Genomic DNA, 17,549 nt, shown 5'->3' with positions numbered 1-17,549 from the left:
TCTGAGAACGCCTCCCAAAGGTCCTTGCCAACAGATTATGCTATGATTTATGTGGTGTGAAACTTGTGGTCGCGACAAGCCGTGAACTAAATAAGTGGAAGATTTAGGTTTGGTGAAAATAAACACAGTGGATATTACGCATTAGTGAAAAACATCATATTCCATCACTTCATCTCCAGCTGGGTTTTTCCAACATTGGTTTTTCATTTGTTTCATGATTCATGGTTCTCACTTCACATTATTCCTTCTCTTGCCTCTATGTAATGTGAAATCTGTCTAATCCCCTCTTGAAACTGTCAATTGTATCTCTATATACAAATGAGGTGTGCATGCTATCTGAAGACAGGAGCTCCTGTCTGAAGTGCTTTGCTCTCTTCAGCACTTTGAGATGGGAGAATGTGGCGTAATGGATATAAGAGTCCACAATTTGTAATCAAGATCTTAATATTTCTAAATGTCTTCACTACCTAAATTTAAAGACTTATGCATTTAATGTCTGGGAAGTAATACTGGTAAGCTACGACATCAAACCTTTATGTCAACTTAATAATTTATAGCATCTACTAGATAGTGTTTGCCATGATTTGATTTTTAGTCGCTAAAAGCCCCTAATCTCTGCGGTTGGCAGTGTTGGCCGAAATATCTAAACAACTATGAGATGGATTGCCATAACATTTTGTACAAACTTTCATGGTCACCAGAGAATGAATCATGACTTTGGTGACATTTTTCGGTTTTAGCAAGATGTTTTGATGACTGTTGGATGAATTGCCATGAAATTTGGTATGGACATTTATGTCCATCTCAGAATAAATTGCAATGATTACATCTAGTGTACAGCTAGTCAAAAATTCAGTTTGTTCAATACCTTGGTTTATGACTATATAACTAATGACATTTTCATCAGAGGCATAACCTGCTACACAGCAGCATGTTAGCATATAGCTTAAATCATTGCTGTGCCAAAGTACAGCCTCTCAGATAAACTAGAGACACTGTCTTTTTCCACCTAAACTCAGGCTGCAATGTGTCTCTGCATTATCACACCCTTAATGCAGTTTACTCTGTCTAAATACAGAAGAACTTGATGAAATGAGTCATGACACAACAGTGACTAGCCTTGACAACAGCCTTTAGCATATCAGTACCCCTCCAGTTAAGCTAGGAAGCACTCTCAGCACAAATGTCGGCTTTCTAGTGCTAACCCTCTCTCCAGTGAGGCCATAAGGAGGAGCAACTTTCAGGCCTTCGATAATTTTTCTCTTTTTGTTTAGTCAGGCCCACCGGAGGCTGCGCTCCGTCATCTAGCCCGTCTTCCAATTTTGACTCAAAGCAGACACTCAGCGAGTGAGCCAGGCTGAAATATTATCCACAAATGCACACATTCACATGAACGGTTATGAGCAGCTTCAATGCACTACTACTGAGTTGTGAAGCAGCATCTGTCACACTAACCCCATTTAACTTATTCCCATCTTACTGTGTATTGTAGATTTAAAAAACCTTGAGTACCTTTACCCACTGAAATCCTCAGCATCTGGTATTTCTCACCAAACGAACGGGAGATGTGGGGGTGCAAAAGTTTTTTAAGCAAATGTTTATAATTCCTGCCACAGCATATTATAGCCTCGCTGAGCAACAGTGAGGAAGTAATAGCTTAATGGTATTGTTTTTATGATGAAACTCTGTACTTTTGGGTGTTGTGGTTTTATGACCCACTGTAAATTTGTTACTGGTGTAAGCTTGTTAGATTTTCACTGTTTTCCATTAAACAAATCCCGTTTTAAAAACAGTTTATTGTTTTTTTGTATTTTACTCTCTTCTCCTAATTCTTACGGAACCTTTTGCAATAATTGTTTTATTTCATCTGAACCGGATCAAAGTTGTGTTTGTCAGGAAAATCATTCAGTGAATCTAAGATGTTTTTTTAATGACATGCTGTTCAAGCAGGTGTTTTCCAGGTCTAGCGCCTTTGTCGAAGCTAAAACATATCTCTTTTTGATGCTTTTTATACCATTAATCACTTTAAAAGAATGTGTAAATATTTTTCCTTTTGAATTTTTTTTTTTTTTTCAAACAGTAGACATCTCATCATTTATTTCATTTTGGAATGAACCACTTTAGCAGAATATATGAAATCTGTAAAACACATGGAGGGACTAAGGTATCAGTCTGTGCAAAGTTGTGCTGTAACCTTATTAAACACAGGTGTTCTAGTGCTGATGCCCCACTCCTTATAACTCCTGAGCAGTCAGTCACAAACCATTGAGACTGATGGGTTGAATGGATATCTGCCTAAGTGAAGGGTGCTGTCACCTCAGGAGGTGGCACTCCAAATAGTTAGACAGAAATTAAACAAGCTATACCTGCCATGCACCAAAGCCAGGAGACCAAAGAGTAGAGAGCAAACAGGGGAAATTCTCACATCATCTGTCAAGTGTTCTCACTCCAGCACCCTTATGGGAGGCCAGAGAACATGGAGCTCCTCTGTTCTAACTTTTTTTTCCAGTTATATGGGTCTATAAAATATAGTGTACAACAGAATTGTGTGTTGTAATATAAAACTGCTCCCCAAATCTGCTATTTATTGTAGTTGTTTAATTTATGGTTGCTATTTATGTGTTTTTATGTTTATATGAAACAAGAACAGAGCAACTGCTGATGCCTGCTTGGTACAGAATATTGTTCAGGCGTGCAATATAATGTTACTAAAATTACTGGATTTTCTACTTCCAGGTGAACACATTAGTTCGTTTTTCCCTCTTGTTTATGCACCATATGCGCCCTATCATAAGATTTATGGGTTTAAAATTGTTTATAAGCCTTGCATAAGTCTGGTTTTCTTCCTGCTGCTGAGGGGCATCAATCATAAATTGTGGTCAGTCTGTCACAGATGGTAGATGGATGGTCAATCCTTGTCCCGTTCCATTCTGATTGATGCTTGCACAATCATTTAGTTTTCTCAGTTGTGTCAGCACTGTGCCTAAATACACACTTTCATGCAAATCAAGGTCACATGAAGTTCAGCCAACCTGTTGGTTCAGCAGCTGTAAAATGCACAACCGCTGAATACGGATGTGAAGACAGACAAAATATACCCTGCATTCATTCTGATGACAGAATGACTGAGACTACATACTGTAAACTGTGTTTAGTGCCTCTTCTAATTGAAGAGGTTAACTAGTGGTGGCTTTTTATGGAAGGAAACTAAATTTCCCCAGACTAACAAAAAAAAATCATCTTCATTTCAGTCTTTTGCTACAAAGTGTTTCAACCAGTCCTATGAATAAGGGTTTCAAACGGACTCTCATTAAGCTGTGTTGGACTTGAAGACACTACATACAATGATGATAATTTAGTTATTCTAAAGACTTCACTAAGGTCTATCAGATGCAAAAAGGCAACTACAACATGCAGAAATGGGTGTGTATTTTAAGTCAGCACTCTTCAATGGATCTTATCACTTAAGTGCTGTAATTGGGCCAAACGAGAAGGTTGTGTTTAGGCATAAGACTGAAAATGGTCACATTTAAAGGGAAAAATTGTAGGAAACTGCAAGAGAAACAACCTCTGTCTGTAACTATAACTTTAAACCATTTGAGTTTAAATAAAGTTGGCTTAAAATTATAGGGATTTAACAATGTTTGTTTCTCTCCTGTCTGCATAAATATGCTTTGTATGGAGGATTTTTATATTGTAAATGTGGATTTTAAAAAGGAAGAAGTGTTTGGATTGAACCTAAACAGATTCTTTTTGTTTCTTCTGCTTGGATTTTCTTCTGCATGGATTTCAGCCTAAAAAGGAAACAAAAAATGCTACTTTCTGATTTAAAAAATCATTTATTGCATTGGATTGCTGATGCAGTCAGTTCCAATTTCATGTGTATGAAAATGAACAGAGAACATTCCTTGGTCTCCCTGCTGTATAAACTGAATACTGGATGGCGCCTCTCCAGACCGGAGTCTCTACAAACTTGCCTACCTTGGCACCAGGCCACACTTGTGTAACATATCATACACACTGTGAAGGCAGCATCATCACAACCAGACAAATTTGGGCTTTCATACATTCTGGTGTCAAATAGGCCGACTGAAGGCCTGCGTTAGTTCTGCATTAATGAGAATCATTGGCCTGGGTAGGAGAAGTATAATATTGTCCTGGGAGTATTGTTTTTGTTTTGTTTTGTTTTTTCCTCTTAGTCAGGGTGAATCCTTCAAAATTACTTATATGAATATAGAGAAACAACATTAATAGCATAATTATACTTGTTCAATGTGAATTTGTATATTTGATCTAATTATTTTTGCATTTCATAAGCAATGCCATAGCCACCACTGAGGACACTGAGGCCATGTTCTTGGTTCTTTTGGGACAACAAAAAATAATAGTATTCAGTAATTCCCCACCAATTGTATTCCTTGTAGTGTGCCGCAGGCTTTGAATCAGCAGCTAGAACTTCATATTGGGCAAAACATATAATTCAACAATTAAAAAACTTTCTTGAAACTTTTTTGGTGAACCAGGGACGCTCATAACCTCAGTATATCAAAACTCCCTGCCACAGCCCTGTTCGTAGATGCTTTTTTTCCCCCTATTTTAGCCTAAACACATTTATTCTGCTACCACACCTCTTTTATCAAGCAAAACTTATTTTCCTTTCAAGTCTTGTGCCTCCTGTGACCCTCATTATTCACTTCAAATTGCAAACAGCAGCCTCCTCAGGTAATGATGGACTGAAGTAAGCATAGCAGACCATGGATATTCAGCAGGACATGTTGGCATATGACAGCTTCCTAATGGAAACTGTGTTGCACCCCCTTCTGGGATAAAAAGAGCATAGCAATTCAACATTTACATAAAGTTAAGAGTAAGACTGTTACTGAGGTCTAGATTCTGTTGAAATTATTTTGCAACTAGTCTTTCAAAGTAACGGATGCTTGATTTGCTGTTTTTTTTTTTTTTAATTAATCTACTTCGGAAGGCAATGTTCTTAATTATTTCAGGATAAATGTTAAGTTTACCTCTCAGAGTTTCACATGCTTTCATTTTAAATTAATCAATGTTAAGAGCTCAAAGCAATTTCAAACACATACAATTATTGCAACATACCGACGTCCTGTGCACAGTTGTAGTCACAGGAGCTTTCTGATTGGTTCTTGTCGTTGTTGTTTCCTCGATGACGTCCTTCCTGCTTCCCCGTACCAACACGTGTACAGTGTACAGTTTCCAACTGAGGGGAATAACAACGACAACAACGCTTTCAGACATCTCCAAGTGGTGTCTACCGTTTTTTTTCTCTGTACAAGGCTTTGCCGACTAAGCGGTCAAAATGGTGAAGCCTCGCTTTAAGGGGAAAAGCTCGATAAACCCCTCATCGTCCAGCAGCAACCCTGGTGAGCTAACCCCCCATTAGCCACACCGTTTGTTTACAGCTAATGCTAATTTTTGCTAACCGGACGATACTGTGCTCTGGAAAATACATGTGTGGCTCATTTACCTTCGTTAAGTTAAACTAGTCATTAATATTATACATGAAATGTGTCAAAATGAATCACACAACCCGGGGTGTCTTAAATAAAAGATTAACTTTAGCTACTGCTACAACACACGCTGTAGCGTTAGCGTTAGGCCTTTTAAATTTGACACTGAAGCATTCAGCTTTGAGAGAAAGTGTTAAGACTAATTGTTCCCAAAGTCTGGAGACAACTGCTATTACAAACTGATCGTAAGGTGTCACCTAAAGCAGCTTCGATGCTCCTTGAAAAGTGAACATAAACTCAGTTGTCAGTTTCACATAGCTGTAACTGGTATAGTCAAATGCAGATGTCCTACAATAGATGAAACCTTCATATAGGTTATAATGTCATATATTTATAGAAACTGTTTCAGAGACAAAATGGTGGAAACACTTCTCAGTGTAAAGCAATACAACTCAACAGCACCACAATTTACAGACTCAAAAATTACCATAAAATCCAATCAATACTTCTCTAAAACAATTTCAACTAAAGAATAAACATATAACCTATCTACAAGTAGAATTTATTACAGGGCTGTTTTTTTAACAGACAAAAACATTAAAGTAACTGTGTGTATTTCTCAGATCGACTCAAGGGTGCTGGTGGGAACAACATGAGGGACCGATCAACTATCAAGCGTCTGAATATGTACAGACAAAAGCAGAGATGGTAATTGATGATAAATTGATGATTATTTTCGTGAACTGCTGATTGGCAGATTGTCTAAGTGGAAGTTAAATATGACGGTAAGTGTTATCTTCAAACTGACTATGAACTTGTGTTTCCAGTAATAACCGTGGAAAAGTCATCAAACCTTTACAGTACCAGTCAACAGTGGCTCCAGGGACTGTAGCCAGAGTTGAACCGAACATCAAATGGTTTGGTAGGTGCACCTCCTTACTGTTGTGTATGTTGTCTATCTTCTCACAGTGTTTTCTTTGGTAGTTGTCAGCATATTATGTTTTCTCTGTCTGTGTCTGTGGCTACTACACCTCAGAATGCATTACGCTTATATGTTTTCATGTTTGTTTAAACAAGGCAACACTGAACACTTGTTGCCTGTTTATATTTACCTTGCTGCCCTTAACAAAACCTGATCGTTATGGCAGTTTTATAATCTATCTGGAGAGCAATGTACTACACGTGAGTGCCAATTGCTGCTGTTAGATAAATTTAAATTTAAATTCAAATTTAATTAATAAGTTTGAGTACCCTTGATTTAACTCATCAGTGAGTCAGAGGAAAAAATGGGAAATCGATAAAACAAAGGTTTATAAATATGATCAAAGATGGGATATCTGAATTCACAACATCACATGCATCTCCATCGACTGTATTTCAGCAAATACCCGAGTGATCAAACAGTCGTCTCTCCAGAAGTTCCAGGAAGAGATGGGAGCAGTACAAAAGGATCCATATCGTGTGGTGATGAGACAAAGCAAACTCCCCATGTCCCTTTTGCATGATAGAGTCAAAGCCCATGTGAGTATAAAGGGTATAAATCACTTTTTACTGTTCTTGAAGGGAAGAATGATTTTTTGTCCTGTGCAGTCTCTATGATGGTTCTCGTGGCTCTAGGAAGGCCCTCCACAGGGGATGAACATTGTTAATCCGAATTTACACCTATAAATTTTTATCGCACAGGCTTATAAAAGTATTGACATTTTTACCTGGCTTATATCGAGCGCTGAGAATCATGCCTCTGTTTCCTCAGTAGCTTGTTTCAAGATATTTTATGAGGTGAGATGAACACCAGTCCTCCCTTTAATCCTCATTCAATTCTCACTGCCCTACTGTGACCTTGAGTGTATTTTCGCTGTGCTTGGCATCAAAAAGTTGCCTTCTGCCAGGCTGTAACTTTTCCATCCGAAAAACCAACATGATTCCAAATAACATCCACTTCTTTTTGTTCTCTTCCAACATATCATTGGGTCTCTTTCAGTCCTCTTTATTTTTTAAATATACTGTAGTCCCTCATTGAAGTTAGGCATATAGCTTGAAGCGTAACAAGATAATAATATTTTCTGTTACTTTTATGGCTAATTAATTATTGACAATTTGAGAGAAAAGTACGTGTTGTGGTATATTTCTTTTCTTTCATTTCTTGTTGTGCTCAGTTCATTGAAATCATGAGTATATGTGATCAGTCTGTCAGGTCAGGATTCATGCATATGTACGTACAGTATTGTTTTTCCTGTCTTAGTGAATACATTTTTATTTGCTAACAGTCTCACAACCAAGTCCTGACATTTGATGGTTTTAGTTAAACACTTGTGAATCCTCAATTCAGACATCTGACCATTGATTGACCAGTGGAACGATCTTGTTCCAAAAAGGAAGGTGGATTAAACTAGTTTGTGGTTCAGTAGAGGAAATGTTTTTTTTTTGTTTTTTTTTTTTCTTTCAAAGACCGAGGAGGCCCTGTAGAAGATCTTGGCAGATAGTCAAGGCAACCTGAAGCCTTTAACAGCATTGTTTGTGACAAAGCTGTGAACTGATTGTCCCCCACCCCTCATGGCAGTGTTGCAATAGCGTATGGCTTGTGTTTTAAGATAATTGGAACACAGCATGGACGCAGACTTGGCTGTTTCATTGGCTTGGTTGTTGCATACTTGGGTGTTCTGCTGACTGTATGCATTTTTTGTGTGATTCTGTCTGACACCGCTCAGAGAACCGCATCACTTTGACCTCATCGAACACTGACAAAAACCTTTCCTCCTTTTGCCCCATCTGTTTCAATACAACATTACTGTACTGGACTGTCCCATATTGGTCTACTTTTTAAGAAAGTTTGTCCAAACCTTCATGGAACGGATCCACACAACCATCTATCAACAAATAATATAAAAAACACTAATGAACGCTGTATTACATAAGGTTGTGTTCCCTATATATTCGTCTTGCTAAATATGCACAATGAAGGTGTAGTAAATAAAAAAACACCTGTAATAGATTCAAACTCAGTATTGTCACATACTTTGTATTAAATGATGACAAATAACTTAAAAAGTACACATTACATTTGTCTCAAGCAGAGTAAAATATCTCTGGTCAGAGCTGTAACACAGGTCTGATCTCATCATTTTCTCTTTTTCTACAACTGCAGAACTCCAAGGTGCACATTCTAGACACGGAGGGTTTTGAGACCACATTTGGACCTAAGTCTCAGAGGAAAAGGCCCAGTCTCATGGTGGGGGATGTGAAAGACCTCGTCGAGCAGGCTGAGGCCTCAGCCCTGAGCTACAGTGCAGACAAGGACAAAGACCTGGTGACTGAGGATACAGGAGTCCGGTAAGACTCTCAGTAGATACTATATCAATACATATGACATTAAAAGGTAAGGTAGGAATATATTGTTTTCTAAATTTTCAATTTGCAACAGGGAGGAAGCACGTGAGGAAATCTTCAAGAAGGGTCAGTCCAAGAGGATCTGGGGAGAACTTTACAAGGTATCGTTTCCCTCCCTCCCTCAGTACCATGCATTATGTTAATGTGGAGTTAGTACATCAAAGAGTTGATGGGACATTCTTCATCTCTAACTGTTTTATTGTAATAGGTGATTGACTCATCTGATGTCATCATCCAAGTGCTGGATGCCCGTGATCCCATGGGAACACGCTCCAAAAGCATAGAGACATATCTGAAGAAGGAGAAACCCTGGAAACATCTGATCTTTGTGCTAAACAAGTGTGATCTCATCCCCACCTGGGTCACGGTAAGATATTTACAACATGTTTGTCTTTTGTTTCCCCTGTTTGACTGAGAGATCTGTCTTTCATGGTACTTAATCACATGATTGTATTTTTTTCCTTCCCTCAACTTTGGACCAGAAACGGTGGGTCGCTGTTTTGTCCCAAGAGTACCCCACTCTGGCTTTCCATGCCAGCCTCACCAATTCGTTTGGTAAAGGCTCCCTCATCCAGCTGCTCAGGCAGTTTGGAAAGGTAAGCACACGTCCGCAATTCATAATGGCATAATACGTTTAATTTGTCACAAGCCTAAATCATTTCCTGATCCAATAACAAACCAGTGTGTGGAACCGTCACATCTGCCATTTCAGTAGTTTTTGGTTTATGGCATCTCTGTGGTTTTTGAGTGTATCTGTTTACACTTGTAAAAGATGTACTTTCTTCTTATTGTCATCGAAGCTATGAACTAATGGTTTACACAGTATAATTCATTATTCCTATTTCACTATTATCACAATTCATTTGTTTAATATACTTTGTAAAATTTGCAAGATAAGAGCCATTGCATCTCCTCATTAAAAGACATGGTTATATCACTTTTATATCACTAACTTTTTTCTTTTATGTATAAACAGAAGAGTTGAGAAATATGACTGTGTGAAATTATGAAGAGGACAGTTGGTAGAACTTTGCTATCACTTGCTATGTGGTAACATTAGAATGACTGACGTCATTAGATATATACATCAATGTGAGGATAAAGTAGCTTGATTTTTTTTTTTTTTTTTTAACATTTTATTCACTGGATTATTCAAAAGACATTCCTGTAGTATTTTTTAATTTAAGAATAGTTCCTTAAACACATTTCCAAAACATTTACTACATGATAACATACATTTCTAACCAGACCTAATTTTACATTCACTGATATAAAAGGTTTTGTCTGAACCTACCTGATCATGCAATGTGGCGTAGTGGCTATGGAATGAAGCGTGTTTATGAAAGCGTGGGAAGACCTAAAAGGTCAAGAAATCGAAAGGGTTTGATGTTCAAATGGAATGTTCTCGTTAGATTTAATATTGTGATTTAAAGAGGCTTTTATGGGAAAGACACAGAAAAACTTGTGTGTTCCTTTCCCTGTAAAAGTTTCTCTCTGTTGGACCATATTCTCCAAAAAGTCAGGAGATAACAAGGCAGAAAACCTTTTCCAAAACAGTCTTCAGAATTTACCTCTTGTTTTTAAAAGGTTTTAGACCTTCGTGATTCTCTTGTTTACATAAAAAAATCCTTTTTAAGATATTCTTTGGTATGTGTTTTGAACGAACATAGTTCTGGAGCAATGACAAGTCCACTTATTTTATTGCTAATGGCAACAGAGCCCCATCTAAAATTACCTCCATGAACTGAAGACAGACTGAGACCGTTGTTTACGAAACACAACACTCTGACTTTATTTTTCGTCTCCCACAGCTCCACACAGACAAGAAACAGATAAGCGTGGGTTTCATTGGCTACCCTAATGTGGGAAAGAGCTCAGTCATCAACACACTGCGGTCTAAGAAGGTCTGCAATGTGGCACCACTCGCTGGAGAAACAAAGGTAACATCGATGCATCATCTCAGCCACGCTGCAGGAGGCAGTCCTGTATAGCACACTACAATGATTATTAATGTCAGCTCTACAGGTTTGCATACATTGTGGTTTATATTAACACTGAAGACGTCTGGCAGTAGATTCAGATGAAAAACTGTGCAGTCCATCGCAACATAATGGACATTTGTCTGATGTAGCTCCAATGCCAAAACAGTAGAATACTGAAAGAAATGATCAGAGCAATAGTACATAAGCTCTCTGGTGTTTGAATCATATATGAAGCCAAAAGGAGGTTTGATTCAGTGGGAGGGGTCGGGAGGTCAAAAGATACATGTTACCTTTCTAAACTCAGTAATTGTTGATAGCTGCAACAACAGAAGTAGTCTGCTCCGTGTTCTTAACTATATAGCTGAAAATCTAAGTGGAGACAAGGCCAAGAGAAAGAACAACAACCATTTTTATCCTTAATTTCCTCTCTCTTGGGCTGCTTATCCTGTTTGGAAACGAACAAGGGTCTGAAAACCCAAATGTCAAAAGAAGGGTCAAGGGGAAAGAAAGGGGAAAATATATTTTACTTTTCCATGCTTGCGAAAGTTGTGAACTTGGACCACAACAGAAAGGAGATTTATATGCACACCTAACCATTGAATCTGATGGGCCTGTGGCCAGCACACTTTTTATTTCCCACCTTGTCTTTGATTCTCACCACACATTTGACGCTGTTTACTGACAGCCAAACAAGCTCATGATCCGCAGCACTGCTGTTACTCTCATTCCTCTATTTTTTGTAGACTGGATATGCATTTGTGTTTATGTGAATAGTTACTTTAAAATCTTTCTACCTGATGAACCAGTCATTTAAGTTTTTTTACTGGGAGAGAGAAAAGAAACTGAGATTGTGAATATAGTATTTGCTTTTCCCAAAGTTACATTTGTTTTACATTTTGCTGGCTGGCTCATCGTATTTGGCTCATCTTTTCATGTCAGTAAATAGTAACAAGTTGAAATAGATTTCACGTTGTGTGAAACGTTCACTTAACATTTGTCGTTTTCCATTTTAGGTGTGGCAGTACATCACTTTAATGAGGCGCATCTTCCTCATTGACTGCCCCGGTGTTGTGTACCCTTCAGAAGACAGTGAATCTGATATTGTCTTGAAAGGAGTGGTAAGTCTCTGTATCATTTTTTCCCGTTATCTGTTGAGGTTTTGTGATATCTGCCACAATACCAATACAACTTTTGCTCCTCATAGCAATGAAAAACAGTAGCATCTGGAAAAATTACCAGCAGTGGTTCTTTGCAGAAACACTGTTCAAGTTATTTCCAATTAATCCACCAACTGCTAATGTGGCATTTTTGACAGCTCCTGAGTAACTGGAGAGTAATGAACAAAGACTTTAAAGTGGATTGGTCTTCATAGTGCTAATGCCCAGCTGTTAAAACAATGCCTTGATCAGCTCCAATTCTGATCCTCAAGATCCTTTTTCCGGATCATAGATTTAACATGTAGGCCATGCAGTCTCCGTAACTGAAAGGTTGCAGGTTCATATCTTCAATTGCACGCTTTCTTCTTCCCTTTCCTAACATAGGTTCAAGTGGAGAAGATCAGGAACCCAGAGGAGCACATTGGGGCAGTACTGGAGCGGGCCAAACCAGAATACATTCAGAAGACCTACCGCATCCCTACTTGGGACTCTGCTGAAGACTTTCTTGAGAAGCTGGCATTTCGCTCTGGGAAACTTTTAAAGGTCTGAATGGTCCTTAACCAGGACCTTAACCAGCAATATGGCTTTGATGGCTTTCAGTTAAATAGCAAAGTGTATGTGGACCACTGGTTTTAAATCTTATTCCCGGTATTGTGCAGGGTGGTGAGCCAGATCTCTCTACGGTCTCCAAAATGGTGTTGAACGATTGGCAGAGAGGACGTATCCCCTTCTTTGTGAAACCCCCTGGACCTGAGGGGGATCAAGAGGTGATAGTTTACTGTATTTTCCACCTGTGTTTGTTCAGTAAATTACTTTTTTTTCTACACCAACCTGTGCCCTATGCGTCAACCAGTTTTTATTGTTATTTTTTAATACAAGGAGCTATTGCCAGTTGAAGGACCCTCAAAGGTAGCTGAGAATGTGCAGGAGGAACAGCCAGACAATCCGGGCGCCATGTCAGAGGAACATGAGGAACACCAGCAGCAGCAGCAGCAGAGACAGAAGGAGCAAGTACAGAAGATTCTGGCTAATGTGCGACAGAACTTTGGCAAGATTAATGTGGCACCTGAGTTCAGCGAAGAAGACTTGGTTCCCGTGGAGATGCCTGACCTGGACATGTCTGACTTCTCCGGCTCTGATGACGAGAAAGATAGTGAGGAAGAAGAGGATGGAGAGGAAGACAGGACCAGTGTTGGGCCAGCTGATGGAGGAACTGAGGACTCCGAACCCACTACAGTTCAGACTGGCAAAGCAGAAAACAGCAACAAGAGTTCACGCGAGGTAATCCGTGAGCTGGATGAGAAGATCACTAAATACAAGCAGTTCCTGGACCGGGCCAAATCCAAACGCTTTTCTGCGATCCGGTCAGTCTGCCCTCAACCAAACCTCACTTACTTATTTTCTTTGCCCTCATGTCTTTTATCCAGTGAAGTAAAATGAAGGTCCATGCTAACCAGCCTTTTATCTCCTGAGAACTAGCAGTGATAAGTTTGACTTTCTGATAAGTGTCCTGTTTCTATAACTTTTGCAGTCAAATGACAGTTGTATAGCTACAGTGAGATTATTTTAATTACTGTTCATTTCAGCAGTTCCTAACAAGAGTGACCTTTTTGCCTTGTTGAGTATTGATTTACTTTATTCTTCTCTTTGGACAGGATACCTAAGGCACTGTCTGACAAAGCGTTCACAGACATCAAGACTAAACAAGCGGCAGCAGCTGAGCAAGCACAAAAGAAAGGTAGTCATCAACATGTTCATCATGACTTTATTTGGTGCTGAATGCAGAAATTATTTTAGAAGATGTATCAGATTTGGTAAGAGACACAAGCATCAACTTTGTTAATCTTTGTTTGAATTCAGCTGCAAACCAGAGGAGCAAGAAGAGGAAAGCTGAGGAGGACGATGACTCCACCAAGCCGCACAGATTGACCTCTAAACAGGTATGCAGTGTTTGTTCTCTCTGATGTCAAACAGGCCAGTCTTTGAGTAGATACATTATATGAATGTCTAATCCTTTTTACTGATGTAACATAAATGAAGATCAAAGCCCTGGTGTTTTGCAGCAGAAAAATTCATTGTTTTCTCCCCCTCTGTTTCTCTTTGTTTGTCTCTACAGAGAAGAGCAATGGATCGTGCTAAGAGGACGAAGAAAGTTGGCGTGCGCTATTACGAAACACACAATGTGAAAAACAAGAACAAGAACAGAAAGGCCCCAGCATCAGCCACAGAGGGCCAAAAGGCCAAAAGATCAAAGCAGTAGACTCCCGTTATAAAACACAACACATGTAATAAATCTTTGTTTAAATTGGCCAAAAAGGCCATGTTTTTATTGAAAATGCAGAGTTGATAAAAGGTGGAATGCTAACTGAGTGTTAAATGGTCCTTGTTAAGTGGCCACTTGATGCCTTATCGTGACCTTAACTGTCCCTCAGGAAAGTGACTATCTTGCCTTTTCAACTTTCTTTTCCTTTCAGCCCCTTTCTTTTTTTGAGTGACATTTCATTCAACATTTACTAATGTAATGCTCTCTTGACGTTCAAGAGAAATGTATAGTAATTGTTTGAATTGTACTTGTCATGTCACACTGTTAAAGAAAAATTAAATATTTGCTAATTACACACAGTGAAGTTTACATGAATTGATTTCATTGACAAACAAGACAAAGGACAAAGTAACATTTTGTACTTGGAAATGGCAACTCAGTTTTTGCTTGTTCCAGTTATTTCTTTGGTGCAATGATTCCTTCCAGTTGGGTCTGAAAAGAAAGACAAATACGCTCATACAAATCTTGGGACAGACATAGTTACTATTGATGCTTGATCTTAAGAGGACATTTTTCTTAAGCATGTAACTATGAAACCTCACCTTGAGTTGCTGATAGCTTTTCTTCAGGGCCTGTACCTCCTCTGCGTGCTTCTTTTCCTCCAGCTGTCGCCTTTCATTTTCTCTCTTTTCAATTGCATCGCATTTAGCTTTCTGTTCGTTCAGTTGGTCCTTCAGGGCTTGTTTCTCAGTCTCCAGATCAGAAATCTAGATATGTAATAAAACACTTGTAAATTAGTTAGACACAAGGAAGTATCAATTCTGCAAAGTGTACTGCCACCATCCTTACTTTACTCTAATAGAGAAATGGTGCTCTCTGCTGGACACCCAATTGAAAAACAATTGTACACTTGTACTCCCATAGTTTTAAAGGACTGGCAAATTAAATCTCTCAATTAACTATAAATGTCAGTGTTGGCTTTTCAGGTTATCGTTCCTCTGTATTTGTAATCCATAACAAATAACATAAATAATTCAATGCCCTTACTCTTTCTTCCATGTCAGCCTTTCCCAGCTCAGCCTGCAGTGCCTTCCTCATGCCAAACGCCACGCTGCTTTCATACAGTGTCTGGTAGGCAGCAATAGTCATTTGAATCTCGTCTCTAACCCGCAACAGCAGCAGACCCCTCTCAGCACAGTTAATGGTCACCTGTCGGATCAGCTCATCTTCAAGTAATAGAAAGAGAAAGAGGATAATAAGAGTTGAGTTTCTGTTGTCGTGGGTGAAAATGTGCCTATTAAAGAAAAAAATCTAGACATTGGCATCTCAACACTAGCTATAATCCAGGCCATTTAGCTATTTATGTCTCTTCCATTATTGTAGCTACAGTGACCTCAGTGATCACCAGCATCTCAGACTCCTCTTTACCAAAGCACTGAGAATAGAGCTCCCTGCGGACAGGACAGATTCCTGTTTCTCTGGCCTGTCTTTGCTGCAGCTTCATGTCTAAGAGTTCCTCAAGATGCACAACATCTGTTCTTGTGCAAGGTGCACTGGACACTTGCTGCACCCACAGTTGGTTCCCCTCCGTCCATTCCCTGCAACAGCAGAAATTGAGATAGATGACAAAGTGGGTTAAACCTGCTGAGCAATATACTGTAGATGGGGGAAACTATACCTGGGTGGAAGGATAGCATTCAGGATCTCCTCATTTTCCTGCCTGGTGGCCTCAGTGGAGGCGGATTTGGATTTAGGAGGTGGTGGAACAGGGCCTGAGTCAACAGGCTGCTGAGGGCTCACTCTCAAAGGGCGCCCCTGTGGTGAAGTGTTTAATGTGAGACATGGTGTGTACTTTATGTAACCTATCCTAATTAAATACTTCTAAAATAGCTGATACCTTTAATTAGCTGTAATTTCAATGCTTGAACCATTTGCAGTCAAAGTGTTAGTTTTTTTTCTTTTTAGACCTGCCATTGTTTTTGTGTAAGCATTTCAAGAGTTAACATTTGACACTTTGATGCTTGTTGCTGTAGAACACCAAGGGGAAGGTTTTCTAAATGAATATATTTCATTTAATGAATATCATTGATTCAGGTCTAACATTAAAATATTTCAGGCAGGTGTTAATTAGACAAATGAATACAACCTTTGTGGCTTGCCACCCCTTAAATTGAAGTAAAACCTGCCAGGGACTCATGTCTACCAGTTGTGACCATTGTGCAGCAAGACCTCAAACAGAGTCATGAAGAACTAGAAGATCTGGCCCTCACAGACCCTTGATCTCTAGAGTCAGTCTGGGATTACATGATGAGACAGAAGATACTGAGACGGTCTAAATCCACAGAAGAACTGTGGCAAGTTACCTGCCTGCTAAGTATCTTGAAAAACTGTGAGTGCACACAGCATTTTTTCACCAGTGCCTAAACCTTTTGCGCAGGACTGTATATATTTGAAACACACACACACACACACACACACACACACGTCAGCGATAGTAAAAAATAAAATAAAATAAATAAATAAATAAAGATACACATGTCAAGCTGTTCTTTCCTGGCATACATGGCACACATCAGCATACATCTAGCTTGTAAATAATATATTCTTTTCTCATTTTTACTCATTATCTGTTTTTCTACGCCTCTGCCTGGAACTGCTTCAATCCTCCATCCGACGGTACCTAGGTAACGTTCACTAAACTTGGCTGGCGTTGCTGGCAAACTCACCTTTGGTGATTTCCTGTCTGTGCTTTTGCTGACCAAAACTGGAGTGTTGTATTTCAGGAGAGATTCGGTCGGTGGAAGCATTGTGTTTTACCATTAAATAATAATGATAAAGCTGTTCACTAAAATCAGAAGCTTCTAGGTATGGGCTTCAGTTGGAGAAATATTGGTGCTGTTGACAAAAAGTTAGAGCTGTTTGCGTTCTCATGGCAACAGTTCCCCGGCGCTCCACTATAGTTTGCCCGAGTGGAATCCGCGATGCAGTTAATAATATCCTTTGTCAAATATACATATTAATCATATATATTTAATTGGAACGACATAAGAAGACAGTTGAAGCACTTTTGGGTTTGTACTTGCTGTAATTTTAATTTTTAGGTAATTTTACGTGCATCTCACAAAGTGCTTTGTGTGTTTTAAGGCACATATTCGTTCTATATTTTTTTTTTATTATCCTTCCTATCTTTTTTCTCGTTAAACAACGTGGATTTTTTTAAAGATGAGACGGAATCATGACGGAACCAATATGAAAAGTGGACAGCGACCATCCGACATAA

At 39.0% G+C, this 17,549-nt stretch overlaps 2 protein-coding genes across 3 annotated transcripts; one reads left to right on the top strand and one right to left on the bottom strand.

Moving 5' to 3' along the window:
* Nucleotides 1–5,186: 5,186 nt before the first annotated feature.
* gnl2 (G protein nucleolar 2) lies at nucleotides 5,187–14,629 on the top strand. The gene is made up of 16 exons (XM_022764337.1): nucleotides 5,187–5,393; nucleotides 6,104–6,188; nucleotides 6,308–6,402; nucleotides 6,862–7,001; nucleotides 8,626–8,810; nucleotides 8,902–8,968; nucleotides 9,076–9,234; nucleotides 9,350–9,463; nucleotides 10,679–10,807; nucleotides 11,863–11,967; nucleotides 12,391–12,549; nucleotides 12,666–12,773; nucleotides 12,886–13,370; nucleotides 13,662–13,744; nucleotides 13,867–13,946; nucleotides 14,123–14,629. Exons 1-16 carry the CDS (start codon nucleotides 5,330–5,332, stop codon nucleotides 14,264–14,266), a joined length of 2,202 nt encoding a protein of 733 aa, XP_022620058.1. The 5' UTR covers nucleotides 5,187–5,329; the 3' UTR covers nucleotides 14,267–14,629.
* On the bottom strand, nucleotides 14,602–17,192 carry dnali1 (dynein axonemal light intermediate chain 1). 2 transcript variants are annotated; one of them, XM_022764339.1, is made up of 6 exons: nucleotides 16,996–17,192; nucleotides 15,948–16,084; nucleotides 15,698–15,867; nucleotides 15,317–15,495; nucleotides 14,872–15,036; nucleotides 14,639–14,761 (listed from the first exon to the last, which is right to left on the bottom strand). In XM_022764339.1, exons 1-6 carry the CDS (start codon nucleotides 17,074–17,076, stop codon nucleotides 14,726–14,728), a joined length of 768 nt encoding a protein of 255 aa, XP_022620060.1. In that variant the 5' UTR covers nucleotides 17,077–17,192; the 3' UTR covers nucleotides 14,639–14,725. The 2 variants fall into 2 exon arrangements, with proteins under 2 accessions (XP_022620059.1, XP_022620060.1); XM_022764338.1 differs by having other exon boundaries at nucleotides 14,602–15,036.
* Between the last annotated feature and the right edge of the window lie 357 nt (nucleotides 17,193–17,549).

This window comes from Seriola dumerili, unplaced genomic scaffold, assembly GCF_002260705.1.
Source record: "Seriola dumerili isolate Sdu_G_001 unplaced genomic scaffold, Sdu_1.0 BDQW01000533.1, whole genome shotgun sequence".
In the NCBI taxonomy this organism is placed as follows: Eukaryota; Metazoa; Chordata; class Actinopteri; order Carangiformes; family Carangidae; genus Seriola; species Seriola dumerili.
Note: the sequence above shows the minus strand (reverse complement) of the source record. Positions and strands in the feature narration are given on the sequence as shown.